General features: G+C 36.4%; 1 protein-coding gene across 6 annotated transcripts in view; it reads left to right on the top strand.

Moving 5' to 3' along the window:
* The window catches only part of WNK3 (WNK lysine deficient protein kinase 3), a 153,773-nt gene that overhangs the window by 125,527 nt on the left and 8,654 nt on the right, over nucleotides 1-19,592 (top strand). For all 6 annotated transcript variants that reach the window (XM_087427038.1, XM_004443218.3, XM_087427043.1 and 3 more), the window contains 2 exons: nucleotides 2,136-2,347; nucleotides 18,561-18,763. In XM_087427038.1, the coding sequence (XP_087283164.1) occupies nucleotides 2,136-2,347; nucleotides 18,561-18,763 (415 nt within the window). The remainder of the gene's footprint in view (nucleotides 1-2,135; nucleotides 2,348-18,560; nucleotides 18,764-19,592) is intronic.

Genomic DNA, 19,592 nt, shown 5'->3' with positions numbered 1-19,592 from the left:
ATTGTAAACGAAAACAACTCAGGAACAGCCAGATGGCAAGGTATAAGGGAAAGGGCATGTCTTGAGAGTGCTACTCTTCCAGCACCTCCATGTGTTTACCAACCTGGAAGCTCTTCAGACCAGGTAGTTCAGGGATGTTTATGGAAGCTTCATTACGGTAGGCATGATAGATTAAATTATTGGCCACTGATTATCAATTCAATCTCCAGCTCCTCTACCCTTCCCAGAGGTGGAGAGAGAGGGGCTGAAAGTTCCCACCCTATAATCACATGGTTGGTTCTCTGGCAACCAGCCTCGCATTCTTAGGGTCTTTTAAAAAGTCACTTCATTAACATACACTCAGTTGTGATTCAAAGGGACTTGTTATGAATAACAAGACACTCCTTTCACCTTTATCACTTTGGAGCTATTTCAGGAACTGGAGCTATTTGAGGACAAAAGACCAAATATTATAACAAAAGATTTTCCCATTACTCTTATCACTTAGGAAATTACAAGGGTTTTAGGAGCTGTGTGCCAGAAACAGAGACAAAGACCAAATATATGTTTTTTATTATAAATCATAATACCACAACAGTAAAAAAGCACACAAAATGATCTCCTATTTCTCATGCCGTAATCTCATTTCACAGGCAACCACTGTGAACTGTTTGGTATATATATATATCTTGCCTGTTATTTTTCTGTGCATTTACAAATATATAGTTTTTGCTTTTTATAAAAGTGGGATCATAATATACATGTTATTCTACAATTTTTTGACTTAACATTGTCGCCTGTATGTGTGTGTGTATATATATATTCATGTTTGCACAAATAATCTTTATTCCATACACTGGAATAGCATGTAGCCATTTAAAGTTTATTTAATTTCTCCTTAATGGACATGTCAGTTTTATCCCATGTTTTGCTTACGTAAACAATGTTGAAGTGAACATCCTTGTGTTTTTACATACTTATGTGAGTATTTTTATAGGGTAGATACCTAAAAGTAGAATTGCTGGGTTAAAAGATGTGTACATTTTAAATTGATAGGTACTGCTAAAATTGTCATCCAGTGTAGCTATACCATTTTACACACCAGACAAAAATATATGAAAGTGCTTGTTTTCCCACTTCTTAACAACATTGGACTGGATATTACTGATCCTTTCATTTTTATTCCAATCAGATTATTATTATTTTTTTTGGTGAAGGAGATTGGCTGTGAGCTAACATCAGTGCCCATCTTCCTTCATTTTGTATATGTGACGCCACCACAGCATGGCTTGATGAGCGGTGTGTAGGTCCATGCCCCGGATCTGCACCTTCGGACCCCGGGATGCTGAAGAGGAGCGCGAAAACTTAACCACTATGCCACCAGGCTGGCCCTAATTTAAAAATGTTTTTAAAAATAATTGTGTTCGGGCCAGCCCCGTGGCTTAGTGGTTAAGTGCGCGCGCTCCGCTGCTGGCGGCCCGGGTTCGGATCCCGGGCGTGCACCGACGCACCGCTTCTCTGGCCATGCTGAGGCCGCGTCCCACATACAGCAACTAGAAGGATGTGCAACTATGACATACAACTATTTACTGGGGCTTTGGGGGAAAAATAAATAAAATTATAAAAAAATAAATAAATAATTGTGTTCTTCTAATTAATAGTGAGGTTGTGCATCATCTCATATTTATTGGCTACTTGTATTTCCTCTTCTTTGGAGTTGCCTTTTCATATTCTTTTTCCTATAAGGTTGTTTCTTTTTTTCTTATTGATCTTTAGGAACTATTTATATATTCTCAATATTAACCTTTTACTATATGTTGCTAACATTTTCTTCCTGTTTATGCTTACAACATATAATAAAGAAAAGGTTAATATTTTCAATACCACGTGACTTTTTAAATTTTGTTTTATTGTTTTTCACTATATGGAAGTTTTAGAAATTTGTTTTTGTTAATTTGTTCACCTTTTTATGTCTGATTAGTTTTATGTTATGGTTAGGAAGGCATTTCCCATCCTAAAATTGTGAAAATATTCTGTATTTCCACATTCTTAATCTAAATTCCTTGTTAAAGTTGACTTGTACTGGTGTAGAGTTTCTTGGCTCACCTGTATGGTGCCAGGGCCATTAAAATGTTTTCTGCATGATTTTCATTCAGACATATTCAGGAGGTGGTAAATCTTCAAACCCAGCAGAATAAGGAGCTGCAGGAGCTCTATGACCGCCTTCGGGCAATTAAAGATAGCAAAATCCAATCATCAGAGATTCCTCTGCCACCTGCATCACCACGTAGACCAAGATCTTTCAAAAGCAAACTTCGCAGTCGCCCCCAGTCCTTGACACAAGTGGATAATGGTGCAGTTGCTACAGGTAAATCAATCTTAAAATGATTTAAAAACAACTGGTCAAAGATCAGCAAAATTAGAAAAATAACTATAATATAATTTATTTTCTATTAAGCTAAGTTAAGTTAAAGAAGTACACATTATTCTGAGATTTTTTTCTACCTTTTTGGTGTTGAAGGTTGTTTTATGAAATGATGGTAAAGATAGATGATAGATTTTAGAGAGCAGATGAATGTTTTCTATGTTTTCATTTGGAAAACAAACACCTGGAAGCCCAATTTCAATCCCCCAAATAGTTTTTAAAGTGTTAGCAGTCAGTGGGAGCCACGGTCTAGCATTTAGAGTTTGTTGATGAGTTTGTTGCTAATCAAGATAATCTTAAAAATATAGTCATGTTCTGTCTGATGTAAGAGATCTTTGTTGGTTTATTTATGAGAATATTAGAAAAATGTCCTACTTTGATTTTGAAAAAAAGAGGATCAGTCTCTACTTAACTAATAAAGAAGTTGTTAATCAGGTCAGACTCCCTTGGTTACCTGTGCATAGTCAAGGTGGGCATTTGAGGGTGATATATGTGAGATCTCAACAGAATTTGTGGTAGGCAGAATAATGGCCCCCAAAAATGTCCGTGTGCAAATCCCTAGAACCTGTGACTATGTTCGGTTATATGGCAAAGGGGAATTGAGGTTGTAGATGAAATTAAGGTTGCTAATGAACTGACTTGAAAATAGGGAAGTTTTACACAATGTTATAAACCAATGTGACCTCAATAAAATAAAAATAAATAAATAAATTCCTCTCTTCTATGAAACAAAAAAGATAAAAAACGTAAAATAGGAAATTATCCTGGATTATCCGGGTGGGTCCAACGTGATCATAAGGGTCCTTTAAAGTGGAAGAGGAAGGCAGAGGATAGGGTCAGAGAAAAGATGTGAGGAGGGAAGCAGTGTCAGAGATGCAACATTGCTAGCTTTGAAGATGGAGGTGGAGGGCCACAAACCAAGGAATGCAGGCAGCCCCCAGAAGCTGGAAAAGGCCAGGGAACAGATCTTTTCTAGAGCCTCCAGAAGGAACGCAGCCCTGCCAACACCTTGATTGTAGCCCAGCGAGACCCATGTCAGATTTCTAACCTACATACCTATAATAAATTTGTGTTGTTTTAAGCAATCAATCTGTGATAATCAGTTACAGCAACAATAGAAAACTAATACAGAACTCAAGAACAGGAACTGTACTTTGATCCTCATAAAGATAGAACTGAAGGGTAGACTTGGATTGAGGGCAGCTTTGGGGATTTAATAGCAGAAGCATGTGGACTTTCAGTCTAATGCTCTACCGTTAATTGCTATACTTTATTTTATTCTGTTTTCTTCCCAAATGGCTTGCTCTTTTTATGTAGTTTCTGTTTCCCCAGAACTTTGACTTTCAGATGACTTTGGCTTGTTATGATCCCAAAGCATTCTTTTACTTTCAGATCCCTGTTTAACTAGCCTTTGTCAGATTCCAGAGATAGAAAATTTGACTGACCCTGCTTATCTTTTCATGCAAAGTAATGGGTTAGAGGCCATTGCCTGGCCTGTTGTTGGACTCTTCTCCAGTCAGGTGTCCACCTGTTTTGTGTCTCAGCCTATCAAAAATGATGCCATCAGCTAGGAATGCCCCCAACATTTCCCCTGACTAGAGCCAATGTGTGGCTGGACCGGCCCTTGTGGTTCTTATTATGATTGCAAGATGCACCTCAGCAACAACTATCAGGGAACTTTGATAAAGCAAGGATTATTATTCACAGGTTCTGGAGGGTATGGGGCATGCCTGTGGCCACACAGCGAGAGGTTGCAAGGAGAGAGAGAAAGAGAACGAGCAGACCTGGGGTTCTGCCTTTATTAGAATCGAGGGTGGGATACCCAGGGTTTCACAGATTCACTCTTGACTCGTGAATTTAAAACATAAGAGTGGGAAAAGGTGTGGGAAGGGAAAACTAGGGTCACTCAAATGATCAGTTATCTAGGTCAACCAGGCCTTCTAAAAGGGAAACTTCATGGGTGGGGCAGCCTAGCTGTTTCTCTAGTTGCATAACTAGCAATATGTGTTTATTCCAGATGGATGTCTTTGAAATGGATGCTTTGGCATTTGGAAGCTTAATGTCAGTCACTTACATTACAATAAAAAAAGCTTATTGTCAGGCACTTACAGTACACCACCTCTTAAAATCAACCAGAGCCAGAAGCATGGCATCTTGTGGTAAAAACATGCCTTTTGAAACTGGCTTTTTTGACTCAGAACATTGTCTTTGTGATTCTTCAATTTATTTTGTGTTATAATATCTTGTTACTTTTTATTGCTGAGTAATATTCCATGGTATGGATGTACCACAACTTGTTTGTTTATTCGCTTGTTGAAGGACATTTGGGTTGTTTCCAGTGTTGGGCTTTACAAATAAAGCTGCTGTAAATATTCATGTACAGCTTTTTGGGTGAACATAAGTATTCAGTTCATCTGGATAAAATACCCAGAAGTAAGATTGCTGAGTCATATGTATATTTAAAATTTTTAAGAAACTGTGAAACTTTTCCCAAGCATCTATATTATTTTCCATTCCCATCAGCAATGTATGAGACTTCCAGTTTCTCTGGATGCTCTTTAGCACTTAGTATTATCAGTATTCCTTATTTTAGCCAATCTAATAGGTACCATACACCTATTAGATGTATAACTTGGTGGTTTTAAGTTTCATTTCCCTAACAGTTAGTGACATTGAACGTCTTTTTCTTGTGCTTATTTGTGATCAATATACCCTCTTTGTTGAAGTGCCTATTCAAGTCTTTTGCCATGTTTTGTAAGCTGGTTTTTTTTTTTTTTTTTAGTGTAGACAAAGATTTTATTCCCCAGTTTTTAAAGACAAAATTCTGACCAGAATAAAATTTTGCAGTTTTGAGCTGTATACTTAGCATTCAGTAAGTGCTCACTAAGTGTGTAACCTGTTTTTTTAGAAGGATTTATAAAGGATTGGTGTTAATTCTTCCTTAAATGTTTGGTAGAATGAAACAGTAAAGCCATCTGGATCTTGGTTTTATATATTGGAAGTTTTTAAAATACTAGTTCAATCTCTTCACTTGCTATTAAGATTTTCTCTTTTTTTGAGTCAGTATCTGTGATTTTATAGAAATCTGACCCTTTCGTCTAAGTTATATAATTTGTTGGCATACAATTGTTTATAGTATTCTCTTATAATCCTTTTTATTTCTGTAAGATTTGTTGTAGTGATGTCCCCTCCTTCATTTTTGATTTTAGTAATTTGAGTCTTCTCTTTTTTTCTTGGTCAGTCTTGTTAAAGCTTTGTCAGTTTTGTTGATCTTTTCAAAGAACCAACTTTTGGTTTCATTGTCTTGATTGCTTTTCTCTTCTCTATTTCTATTCTAATCTTTGTTATTTCCTTCCTTCTACTTGCTTTGAGTTTAGTTTACTCTTCTTCTTCTTTTTTTTTTTTTGTTTTTTTGGTGAGGAAGATTAGCCCCGAGCTAACATCTGTGCCCATCTTCCTCTATTTTGTGTGTGGGACACTGCCACAGCGTGGCTTGATGAGTGGTGCGTAGGTCCGCACCCGGGATCCAAACCTGCGAACCCTGGGTCACCGAAGCAGAGCGTGTGAACTTAACCACTACACCACCGGGATGGCCCCATATTCTTCTTTTTCTAATTTCTCTAGAGTAAACTTAAAGATCCATACCTAGACACATTGACTTTCAACAATTTAATTATGATATGTATAGGTATGGATCTCATCGATATTTTTTCTGCCCCTTTCTCTTCGCCTTTTGGGACTCCCATTATGCATATTTTGTCATTCTTGATGGTATTCCACAGGTCTCGGAGACTCTGTTCATTTTATTTCATTCCTTTTTCTTTCTGTTCCTCGGAGTGGATTTCTCCATTAACTGATCTTGTTGGCTGATTCTTTCTTTTGCCCACTGAAATCTGTTGTTGAGCACCTCTAGTGAATTTTTTGTTTCAGTTATTGTACTTTTCAACTCCATAGTTTCTATTTTTTTTAATGATTTTTTTCTCTTTATTGATATTCTCTATCTGGTGTGAGACATTGTTATACTTTCCTTCAATTTTTTAGGCATATTTTCCTTAAGTTGTTTGAATACATTTAGAATAGCTGATTTTAAAGGCTTTATCTACTAAGTCCAAAATCTAGGTCCCCTTCAGGACGTTTTTGTTGACTTTTTTTCCTGTGTATGTGGCATACTTGCCTCTTTCTTTACATGTCTGTTAATTTTGTGATGAAAACTGGACATTACAGATAATATGTTGAAACAGCTCTAGTATCAGATTCTTCTACCCCCTTCCTCGACAAAGTTTGGTGTATTGCTGTATTTTGTCTGTTTGTTATTGCTATTGTATTTTCTTGCTGCTGCTTATTTGTTTAGTGATTTTCCTAATCCCAGACTAATTCTGTATTCCCTGTAGTGTATGGCCATTGAGTTATTTGCCAGCTTTTAAAAAAAATTTGTTTTTATATTAAGCTTGGTATGCTAGGGTTCACACCTGGGCCAGTACATTTAGTGGTGAGCTGGTGATCGAAGATTTCATTAAATGCCTTGTCTAGATGTTCTTGCCAAGGGTATCTCTGTAAGAAGGCACACCTTCAAGCTTCAGTTTACAAGACAGCCTTTGAATTTACCACCTGTTAGCCCAGGAACTCAAGTTCAGCCAGAATTGAGTGACTGGTACCTTCTCCTTTCTCAGGTCTTTCCTGGCATGCCAGACATTTATATTTCCAGGAATATGTCAGAGGTTTTTAAAGTTTCCTATGGTTATCTAGTTGTCCTAGAATTCCTTTTCATTTCTAGGCCAGGCTCTCGTTTTCCCCAACTGAAATCATAGCCTTAGGCATCCGAGTTGTTGCCAGCACTTTCCTATTGTTTTAGTAATGCCCTGGAGGGTAGCCTCCTACCCTCCCCTCACCCCCTACACTCATGCCTGACTGGGCTGAGCTGAGCTCTGAGTGAAATCAAGTATCTTCTACACTCTGAGAATAGAGATTTTTCCAGGTTGCTGCAAATTCAGACAAACTATTGATTGTGCTCTGGGGATGGTACTTTTAAGGGAGCTCAAAAAGAGGTTTGATCTCTCCATTGTCTGCAGTGCTCCTGGCTTTTGGCCACCACAACACTGAGCTGGGGAGAAGGAGGGATGTGAATTGCCACAAGTTAGAATATCACAGACCTCAGTACAGTCATGTGTCACTTAAGGATGGGGCTATGTTCTGAGAAATGCATCATTAAGAGATTTCATAGTTGTGCAAACATCATAGAGTGTACACTAACCTAGATGTGTAGGTTACCTAGGCCATAATGGTACTAATATTATGGGACCACTGTCATACATGCAGTCCGTCGTTGACTGAAACATCATTATGTGGTGCATGACTGTAGTTTGTCTTGGGTAAATTATTTTTATTTCCTTCTCTGTCTTTGGATAATTGTCAGAGTTCTGAAATGGTTGGTTTTAGTTGTTTTGCCCATATTTTCATTGTTTTAAGAGCAAGTTCACCTAGTCCTTTACTCTGTATTTTTTGAAGTTGTTCTCCCCCTTTTTCTATTTTCTGGAAAATGTTTGTGTTTTAATTAGTATTATTTCTTCTTTAAATGTCTGGAAGAATTTTCCAGTGAAACCCTCTGGGCTCAGATTTCTTTTTTGGGAGGTTTTCAACTACAAATTCAAATTCTTTAATAGTAGTTATAGGATTTTCCTGTTGGGTGAGTTTTGGTAGTTTGTGGTTTTTGAGGACTTGGTCCATTTTATCTAAGTTGTTGAATCTTTGTGTTTAGAGTTGTTCATTATTATCTTTTTGTGTGTGTGTGTGAGGAAGATTAGCCCTGAGCTAACATCCGATGCCAATCCTCCTCTTTTTGCTGAGGAAGATTGGCCCTGGGCTAACATCCGTGCCCATCTTCCTCTACTTTATATGGGATGCTGCCACAGCATGGCTTGACAAGTGGTGCGTCGGTGCGCTCCCAGGATCCGAAACTGCGAACCCCAGGCCGCCGAAGTGGAGCGTGTGCACTTAACTGCTGCACCACCGGACCGGCCCCCATTATTATCTTTTTAATGTGTTAGGAATCTGTAGTGACATCACCTTTTTCCTTCCTGATATTTGTAATTTGTGTCTTCTCTTTTTTTTCCTTGTCAGTCTTGATAGAGTTTTGTCAATTTTATTGATCTTTTCAAATATCCAGTTTTTGCTTTTATTGATTTTCTCTATTGTTTTCCTGTTTTAAATTTCATTGATTTCTGCTCTTTATTGTTTCTTTCTTTCTACATGCTGTGTTTTTATTTTGCTCTTTTTTCTAGTTTCTTAAAATGGAAGCTTTGATTATTGATATGAGACCTTTTTGTACTACAATCCTTTAATGGTATAAATTTTCCTATACGTACCACTTTGGCTGCATCTACTAAGAATTTTTTTAAATTAAGCTCAATTTTATGGGGGCAGTTTTAGATTTACAGAAAAATTGTTAAGATAGTACAGAGAGTTTCCATATACCCCACACCCAGTTTCCCTAATTACTAACATCTTACATTAGTATGGTACATTTGTCACAACTAATCTTGATACATTATTATTAACTAAAGTCCATATTTTACTCTGATTTCTTTATTTTTTACCTTATATACTTTTTCTGTCTCGGGATCCCATCCAGGATGCCACATTATATTTAGTGGTTATATCCCCTTAGAATCCTCTTGGCTCTAACAGTTTCTCAGAATTTCCTTGTTTTTGATGACCCTGACAGTCTTGAGAGTACCAGTCAGTTATTTTGTAGAATTTTGTTTTTGAACACTTTTTTACTTAGTGGCATCAGAAGATGCTCTAGGCTTATCTTGTATATTTCCTGGCCCAATATTAGAAGCCACCATTTCCACAAGGAGTCCTAATTCCTTTTATTGGAGAATGGATTATAGACCAAGATCTGAGTGCTTGGTGTGCTCATTGCTGCTGGGGTGTTGTTGCTTCTAGGCCCTCTTAGCTGACAGATAAGGAAATATATGTATGCATACTAACCCATATATGTCCATATCTGTGAATATTTCTATATGTAACCATCTATATCTATATTAAGGTAAACATGCATTCATATTGATATCTCCAACTCTAATACTGTACCATATGGATCATTACAGCCTTCTTTCCTTGCTTATCTGTAACCTCCCACTCCAACAGTGAGAAACCAGACTCCCACCATACTCCATCCATTTACTTAGTTGTTCAATTCCAGTATAAGGTATAGTGGTTTCAGAATTGTTAACTTATACCCCAGTGAGAAACGCCTTTATCAACTAGAATACAGTGTTTATATACAGTTCTTTTTGCCTTTAATATTATAAGTGCCACTCATTTACAACGTTATATAGATTAGCACTTGTTCCCCTACCCCTTTATGTGAGGTTCCTTAATACATTTGTAATATGATTAGATTCTTTTGTCACATTCTGCATTCGATCCTGGAATCCTCTGACCTCCTAAATGATTTTTTAAATTTTCATACATTAACGTTCACTCTTTGTTCTGTAAACTTCTCTACGTTTTGACAAATGCATTCCATCCTGGGATCTCATGACCTCCTGATGATTTTTTTTTTTAATTTTCACATTAAGGTTTATTCTTTGTTATCTAGCATCCCCTAAATTTTGATATGTTGTATTTTCGGGGATTTTTTTCAGTTCAAAATTTTTTTATTTCCCTTGAGCCTTCCTCTTTGTTCCATGGTTTATTTGGTAGTCTGTTGTTTAATTTCCAAGTGTTTCAAGATTTTTCTTGTTGTTATCTCTTTGTTACAATTTGTACTTCAACTTTGTTATGATCAGAGAATGTATTTTCAATGGTTTTGATTCCTCTCAATTTGTTAAGATTGGTTTTATGACCCAGGATATGGTCTATTTTGATGAATGTTTCATGTGCACTTGAAAATGATGTATACCCTGTTGTTGTTAAGTAGAGTGTTCTATAAATGTCAGTTAGATCTAGATATTTGAATGGTATTGTTCAATTATTCTATATCCTTCCTCATTTGCTGTCCGCTACTTCTATTGTTTACTGAGAGAAGAGTGTAGAAGGCTCCAACTATAATTGTGGATTTGTCTGTTTCTCCTTTCAGTTCTGTTATTTTTTGCCTCATGTATTTTGAGGCTATTTTGTTAGTTGAACACACTTTTAACATTGTTCTATCTTCTTGGTGAATTGACTCATTTATCATTATGTAGCGTCCCTCTTTATTCTTGGTTATTTTTGTTTGCTTTGATGTCTAATTTGTCTGATGTTAAATACCCATCCCATCTTTCTCTTAGTGTTTGCATGGTGTATCTTTTTTATCCTTTTAGTTTTAACCTACCTATATTATTATATTTGAAGTGAGTTTCTTGTAGACAGCTTATGGTCATGTTTCTTTAAAAAAACATCCATTCTGGTGCCAGCCTGGTGGTGCAAGCAGTTAAGTGTGCGCACTCCGCTTCGGCGGCCCAGGGTTCGCAGGTTCAGATCCCGGGTGCACACCAATGCACTGCTTGTCAAGCCATGCTGTGGCGGTGTCCCATAAAAAGTAGAGGAAGATGGGCACGGATGTTAGCTCAGGGCCAATCTTCCTCAGCAAAAAGAGGAGGATTGGCAACAGATGTTAGCTCTGGGCTGATCTTCCTCACACAAAAAAAGAAAAAATATCCATCTGGCAATCTCTGTCTTTCAGTTATTTTTAAGCCATTTAAATTTAATGTAATAATCGATATGTTTGGATTTTGGTCTATCATATTTTAAATCTGTTTCTGTTTGTTCTGTTTTTTATTCATTTATTTCACCTGAATGTATTTTGGTATTCCAATTTGTCTATTATGTTTTTTCTGTATCTCCTTGTATAGTTTTTATTGGTTGTTCTAGGGATTATAATTTATATACTTAATTTTTCAGTCTACTTAAATCTTTTACCACTTCAATAGGAATGTAGAAACCTTACATCCATATAGGTTTCTTCCTTCTTTATAATTGTGTTATGTATTACATCTACACCTGTGGAAAACTCCATCACACTGTGTTATAATTTTCATTTTTGCTTGAGTTTCAGAACTCAAAAGAAGAATACATTTACCCTGATAGCTACCATTTCTGTTGGTCTTCCTTTGTTTCTGCTCTTTCATGTTTCCTACTGGTGTCATTTCCCTCTGTTTGAAGATCTTTTTTTAGCTATTCTTTGCGAACAGGTCTGATGGTGACAAATTCTCTTAACTTTTTTCATCTTAGAATGTCTTTTCTCACCTTCATTCCTAAAGGATACTTTTGCTGTATATAGAATTCTGGGTTAACAGTTACATCTTTTAGCATTTTAAAAATATTATGCCTCTTCCTTCGGGCTTCCCTGGTTTGTGATGAGAAATCCACAAAAATTTCAATCGTTGTTTTCCTGTATGAAATATATTGTTTTCCTTTGGTTGCTTTCAGAACTTTTTCCTTCTCTTTAATTTTCAGCAATTATTATGTATGTAGGCATGAGTTTCTTTGTGTTTATTCCTGTTTTGGGTTCACTGAGCTTCTTGAATATGTAGGTTTATGTCCTTTGCCAAATTTATCAAGTTTTCACCTAATATTTCTTCAAATATTTTTTTCTTATCACACTCTTTTTTTCACTCTCCTTCTGGGACTCTGATGACACAAATTTTAAACCTTTTGCCCTTATCCCATAGGTCCCTTAGTTTCTATTCATGTTTGCTTTTTAATCTTATTTCTCTTGGTTGTTAAAATTGAATTTTCTTCTGTCCTCTCCCTTGTGCTGTTGAGTCCCTCCAAAGAGGTTTTTGTTTTTGTGGGTCTTTTTTTTAATGGTGTATTTTTTGGTTCTAAAATTTTGTTTATGTTCTCGATATCTATTTCTTTGCTGAGACTTTATTTTCTCATTAGTTTCAGTAGTTTTCATTATTACCTATTTGAGCATTTTTATAATAATTGCTTTAAAGTCATCAGATAATTCCAACATCTGTATCATCCTTAAATTAGTATCTGTTGATTGTCTTTTCCCATATCAGTTGAAATTGTCCTTGTTCTGTGTATGCCAAGTCATAGTGGATTTTATCCTGGACATTTTGAATATTCTCTTATGAGATTCTGGTGTCTTTTTAAAATTCTCTGTAGAATGTTGAATTTTTTTATAGGAAGTATTTGACTCAGTTATTTTTACCTTATGAATTCCAACCTCTATCTTCTGTAGTCAGTTGTTCCAAAAGCAGTTCAGTTGCATTGCCTCTGTGGTGCTTTTTGGATGTGTCCCACATGTGGGTCTCCCAGTGGTCAGTCTCAGTCTTAGGCAGATGTCTATCTGTTAGTTAATTTCTCATGTCTTTGGTATGCTGAATAGGATCAGATTCACGTATGCACAGTTCAGTGGTGAACTCAGGAGTTCAAAAATAACTTTACTCATAGTCTCTTCAATAAATGGTGCTGGGAAAACTGGACAGCCACGTGCAAAAGAATGAAAGTAGACCATCTTCTTTCACCACACACAAAAGTTAATTCAAAATGGATCAAAGACTTGAAAGTAAGACCTGAAACTATAAAACTCCTGGAAGAAAATATAGGCAGTACACTCTTTGACATTGGCCATAGAGGGATCTTTTCAAACTCTGTGTCTACACGGAGAAGGGAAACAAAAGAAAAAATAAACAAGTGGTACTTCATCAGAATAAAGAGCTTCTACAAGGCAAATGAAACCAGAATCAAAATGAAACGACAACCCACCAGCTAGGAGAAAGTATTTGCAAAAGCATATATCTGACAAGGGGTTAACCTCCATAATATGAGAAGAACTCACACACCTGAACAACAAAAAAACCAACAACCCAAACAAAAAATGGACAGAAGATACATACAGACATTTTTCCAAGGAAGATATACAGATGGCCAATAGGCACATGAAAAGATGTTCAACATCACTAATCATCAGGTAAATGCAAATCAAAACAACACTAAGATATCACCTTACACCCGTTAGAATGGCTATAATCACCAAGACAAAAAATAACAAATGTTGGAGAGGTTGTGGAGAAAAGGGAACCCTCATTCACTGCTGGTGGGAATGCAAACTGGTGCAGCCTCTATGGAAAACAGTATGGAGATTCCTCAAAAAATTAAAAATAGAAATACCCTATGATCCAGCTATCCCACTACTGGGTATCTACCCAATGATCCTGAAATCAACAATCCAAAGAGGGTTATCCACCCCTATGTTCATTGCAGCATTATTCACTATAGCCAAGAAGAGGAAGCAACACAAGTGTCCCTCGACTGATGATTGGATAAAGAAGATGTGGTATATATGTACAAGGGAATACTACTCAGCCATAAAAAAAGACAAAATTGTCCCATTTGCAACAACATTGATGGACCTGGAGGGTATTATGTTAAGTGAAATAAGCCAGACAGAGAAAGACAAACACCACATGATTTCACTCATATGTGGAAGATAAACTAACACACGGACAGAGAGAATAGTTTGGTGGTTACCAGGGGGAAGAGGGTTGGGGGCTAGGTACGGGGGGGATGGGACACATCAGCGATATTGGCCATTAATTGTCCTTCTTTGTATTGTCCTTGTCTGGCTTTGGTATCAGGGGGATGTTGGTCTCATAGAATGTGTTAGGAAGTGTTCAAACTTCCTCTATTTTTTGGAATAGTTTGAGAAGGATAGGTATGAAATATTCTTTGAATGTTTGGTAAAATTCTCCAGAGAAGCCATCTGGTCCTGGACTATTATTTTTTGGGAGTCTTTTGATTACTGTTTCAATCTCTTTACTTGTGATTGGTCTATTCAGATTCTCTGTTTCTTCTTGATTCAGTTTTGGGAGGTTGTATGAGTCTAAGAATTTATCTATTTCTTCTGGATTATCCAATTTGTTGGCATATAGTTTTTCATAGTATTCTCTTATAATCCTTTGTATTTTGTGGTATCTGTTGTAATTTCTCCTCTTTCATTTCTAATTGTATTTATTTGAGCCTTCTCTCTTTTTTTCTTAGTGAGTCTGCCTAAGGGTTTGTCAATTTTATCTTCTCAAGGAACCAGCTCTTTGTTTCATTGATGCTTTCTACTTGTTTTTTAGTTTCAATTTCATTTATTTCTGCTCTAATTTTTATTATTTCCTCTGTTCTGCTGACTTTGGGCTTGTTTGTTCTTCTTTTTCTAATTCTGTTAGGTGTAGTTTAAGTTTGGTTATTTGAGATTTTTCTTGTTTGTTAACGTGGTCCTCTATTGCTCTGAGTTTCCCTCTCAGGACCACTTTAGCTGCATCCCATATGAGTTGGTATGGTGTATTTTCATTTTCATTTGTCTCCAGGTATTTTTTCATTTCTCCTTTAATTTCCCGAACGATCCATTAGTTGTTCAGTAGCATGTTGTTTAGTCTCCACATCTTTGTCACTTTCTCAGCTTTTTTCTTATAGTTGATTTCTAGTTTCATGGTCAGAAAAGATGCTTGTTATGATTTCAGTCTTCTTAAATTTATAGAGGCTTGCCTTGTTTCCCAACATATGGTCTATCCTTAAGAATGTTCTATGTGTGCTTGAGGAGAATGTGTAATCTGCTGTTTTTGGATGGAGTGCTCTGTATATATCTATTAAGTCCATCTCGTCTAGTTTTTCGTTTAAGTCCACTATTTCCTTATTGAATTTTTGTCTGGATGATCTATCCATTGATGTAAGTGGGATGTTAAGATCCCCTACTATTATTCGTTGTTGTTAATATCTCCTTTTAGGTTTGTTCATATTTGCTTTATGTACTTTGGTGCTCCTGTGTTGGGTGCATGTATATTTATAATTGATATGTTTTCTTGGTGGAGTGTCCCTTTTATCATTGTATATTGCCCCTCTTTGTCTCTCATTACCTGTTTTATCTTGAAGTCTACTTTGTCTGATATAAGTATGGCAACACCTGCCTTCTTTCGTTTGCCATTAGCTTGGAGTATCATCTTCCATCCCTTCACTCTGAGCCTGTGTTTGTCTTTAGAGCTCAGATGTGTTTCCTGGAGGCAGCATATTGCTGGATCTTGTTTTTTAATCCATCCCGCCACTCTGTGTCTTTCGATTGGAGAATTCAATCCATTTACATTTAGAGTGATTATTGATATATGAGGGCTTAATGTTGCTATTTTATCATTCATTTTCCAGTTCTTTTGCATTTGCTTTGTTTCTTGTCCCCTGTGTTTCGGACTACCAATTCAGTTTTGTAGTTCTATATGATGGTTTTCTTAGCTTTCTCTTTATTTATTGGATAACTTTTAAATGAAATCAATCAATAAATGTTCCTTCAATGTGTAAAGCATAATTAGGCACTGAATAACATTCAAATAACATTTTTTTCTTCTCGTATGGCATATTGTTCTTGGTAACTTTTGGAAGGTATGTGTGTGTAGATGTTTCTGTTGCCTACTTAGAATTAGTCTTGCCTCAGCCCCTGTTACATTTAGATACTTGTTTTGGTTTGTTAATTATTTCTTCCTCCACTTATTGGCTATTGTGCCACTAGTGCATCAGTGTCATTGACCGCCAGTTGATTTTTCAAGATCACTTGTTCCACCAGAGTTGTACATAAGAAGAATCCTGACATTGAATTTTCCCTTGGTGCAGAAATGTTCTTAAAGAAGTGACATTCAAACTTAGCTCTATGGAATAAATTTTTTAGAAACTGAAAGGAATGAGCACAAAAATACTCCTTAAGAGAAGCTGTGTAGGCAGAAACGCTGGCACTGATGTGTATATGTTTCTGGCTATCTTCTCCTTTTTACTTCTACCTGCTGACGTTTTTCCAGGGTAAGAACACAATCTATAAAGGCTTCAAACACAAGCTCCAGAGTGTTCCCCAACATTATTGTGCTATTTGTTCCCTTACTGGAGCTGGCAGAGAATTAGATGAATGTGCAGAGGGATAACAGGAAAAATGCATATTTTTAATATACGCTGACTTGTGTCTTTGAGTTTTAAGTCTGAGAAAAGTAGGAATTCCAACAAGATTGGTGTGTCATTTTGGTACATCATGGCTGCCTCAAATTAGTAAACATGATTTTTATAAAACTCCTTTGTATATGTGAATATGTTCCAATTAATTCGTTAAATTCTTCTTAAGCAATTTTCACTAATATGTTTCCGTTTCATATTTAATCTCCTTGAATCTAAGCTTTTAGTAGTGAAGAGTTCTTGGAGAATCACAGACTATGTGTTAGCAATCATTGAGATTATCGTGTTCCTCGTTATTAGGCAAGTTCCTCATCCATTTCCCAGTTTATTGCATGGGTTGGCATGGTACAATGGAAAGGACGCCCCAGCTGTTTACCTTCTGGATCCCAGTCTTCCCATCCAAAAAATAGAATGATACTTGCTGAACCTATATCACAGGCCTATTATAAGTTTCAAAGAAGATAAAGAAGAGTACTTTGAAAGTGTTAATATGGAGGCTTCTTGCATTATCTTTTGCATTTTCCATATTTTTTCACAATTAAAAAAAAGGTACCATAAAAATGTACGAGAAATTTTGACATGCTTATTTATTAAATCACTGAAAATGTTATTGTGCTTAAATTTCACGACTGTATGTCCTAAAATTCATTTTAGACCCACTCTACAAGTTTTGGCTTGTAAATCAGTCAGAGGAATTGGAACATTATGAATCTTCTCTATGAGAATGATTTAGTAAGTGTTTATAATAGTACTAAATAATTTAAACACTTAGTATGATATTCAGATTAGGAAACTGATGGAGACATCTGTAATTGATTTCTTTTCTCTATTTGGACATTTTGTGCTCCAGAACTCATGAGCCTCGCAAACCATCTGCATCCTTGTTTCTGCTATTGTATATACACATTCTTTTTTTTTTATTCATGTTTTAATAGTTTATAACATCGTGAAATTTTTGGTTGTACATTTTTGTTTGTCCATCACCATATATATGTCTCCCTTCACCCCTTGTGCCCACCCCCCCACCCCCATTGCCCCTGGTAACCACAATACAGTTTTCTCTGTCCATGTGTTGGTTCATATTCCACATATGAGTGAGATCATACAGTGTTTGTCTTTCTCTTTCTGGCTTACTTCACTTAAAATAATACCCTCCAGGGCCGGCCCCGTGGCTTGGTGGTTAAGTGTGCCCGCTCCGCTGCTGGCGACCCGGGTTCGGATCCCGGGCGCGCACCGACGCGCCGCTTCTCTGGCCATGCTGAGGCCGCGTCCCACATACAGCAACTAGAAGGATGTGCAGCTATGACACACAACTATCTACTGGGGCTTTGGGGGGAAAAAATAAATAAATAAAATCTTTAAAAAAAAAAAAAAGAAAAAAGAAAAAAAAAAAAAATACCCTCCAGGCCCATCCTTGTTGTTGCAAATGGGACGATTTTGTCTTTTTTTATGGCTGAGTAGTATTCCATTGTATATATATATACCACATCTTCTTGATCCAATCATCAGTCGAGGGACACTTAGGTTGCTTCCACTTCTTGGCTATAGTGAATAATGCTGCAATGAACATAGGGGTGCATGAGCCTCTTTGGATTGTTGATTTCAGGTTCGTTGGATAGATACACATTCTTTTTATCATTAACAAACAGAAATATCAGTAAAAAAATTAAATGAGATTCTAGTTTTCTGAAGCTTGTTGAATGTCAGTATGGTATACTGAAAAGAGAGAGAGTCCTTGTCTAGGTTTTAGAGTTCCAGGTCCGGCTCTGCTGGTAACTAATTGCAAGAACTCAGGCATGTCAATTTACTTATTCTGCGCCTCATTTCCCCATTATAAAGAAAATGGTTTGGAGTAGACTTCTAAGGTTCTTTCTACTTTTAACATTCTGTGATTGTTTTTTAACTCTTCTCTCTAAGTATCTATCTGAGAAAAATGATGAAAAGATTAGGGTTGATACTAATTTTTTTGGAGATTACTATTTATTATATTTGACTTATACCTAAGGTGACCATACCATATAATTTGCCATCCAAACAAGAGAAAACTTTTGAGAGTGAAAGGGATACTGTTATTAATTACTTCAGGACAACAGCTTTAAACCAGGACTGTCTCAGATAAACAAAAATGTCTGATTACCCTATCTGTACCCCATGTGTGGTTTTGTCAACTCCATTGTTGGCCAAAGAAGAATATTTATTTATCAGTTTTAATTCCTTTTCATGGTTTCCCTGTTTTTTCTTATAGGTCCACTCTGTGTGGAGAGTCATGCAGCATCATGCCAGCAATCTGCAGCTAGTAAAAAGGGGATGTTCACAGATGACTTACACAAACTGGTGGATGACTGGACAAAGGAAACAGTGGGAAATTCTCTTATTAAGCCAAGTTTAAACCAACTTAAACAGAGTCAACACAAACTAGAGACAGACAACTGGAACAAAGTATATGAAGTAAGTTGTTTATACCCAATCCTCTTTATTTATGAGAACTAAGACCATAAAAATCGATTCAATTAGGCCTGTGGTTACAGTCACTATGAGAGAGTGGTGTGACTTGACAACATGAAGACTTTTATTCTGGACTAGATTTATTATGTCTTTGAGCAAATTATCTTTTAGAACAGGGGTCAGCAAACTTTTTCTGGGAAGGGGTCAATTAATAAATATTTTCAAGCCATGTGGTTGCAATTACTCAACTCTGTTGTTGTAGTGCAAAATCAGCCATAGACAACACATAAACGAATGGGCGTGGCTGTTCCATTAAAACTCAACTGGCAAAAATAGGTGGCAGGCCATAGATTGCTGACCCTTGTTTTAGACTATTGTACCTGAAAAAAACCATCAAGTATAAAAAAAAAAAAAAAGGCATCTGGAGTAAGGGTTAATTCAATCCTGTGGGGCCAGAACAGTTTGAGTTTTGAGGAAAAGCTATCTTAGGTTGTACGTCAATATTCTTAGAGCCAATAAGTTATGTTATTTGTTCAGTATGAAAAAGAATTTTAAAGCTCTTTAAGCTAGAATATTATAAAAGGCGTCTTAAGTTTGTAGACAAGATGCCTAGTTAATTGCATATGTCCTTAGTCAGGTATATATGCAATTGAAATGTAAAGAGATGTCCATAATGCATTCTGGAGTGGGAAGAAGGCAGGCTTATAGGACAGTGTTTATATAGTATTTATGGAAAATTATATACATTAGATATATGTTTATATGCATAGAAATAGGTAAAGCCATTAACAATATGCTGGATGGTGGAATTTGGGCCTTATTTTACTTTGTA

This window comes from Ceratotherium simum, chromosome X (genome assembly GCF_057802395.1).
Source record: "Ceratotherium simum simum isolate JZ-2026a chromosome X, ASM5780239v1, whole genome shotgun sequence".
NCBI lineage: Eukaryota > Metazoa > Chordata > Mammalia > Perissodactyla > Rhinocerotidae > Ceratotherium > Ceratotherium simum.
Note: the sequence above shows the minus strand (reverse complement) of the source record. Positions and strands in the feature narration are given on the sequence as shown.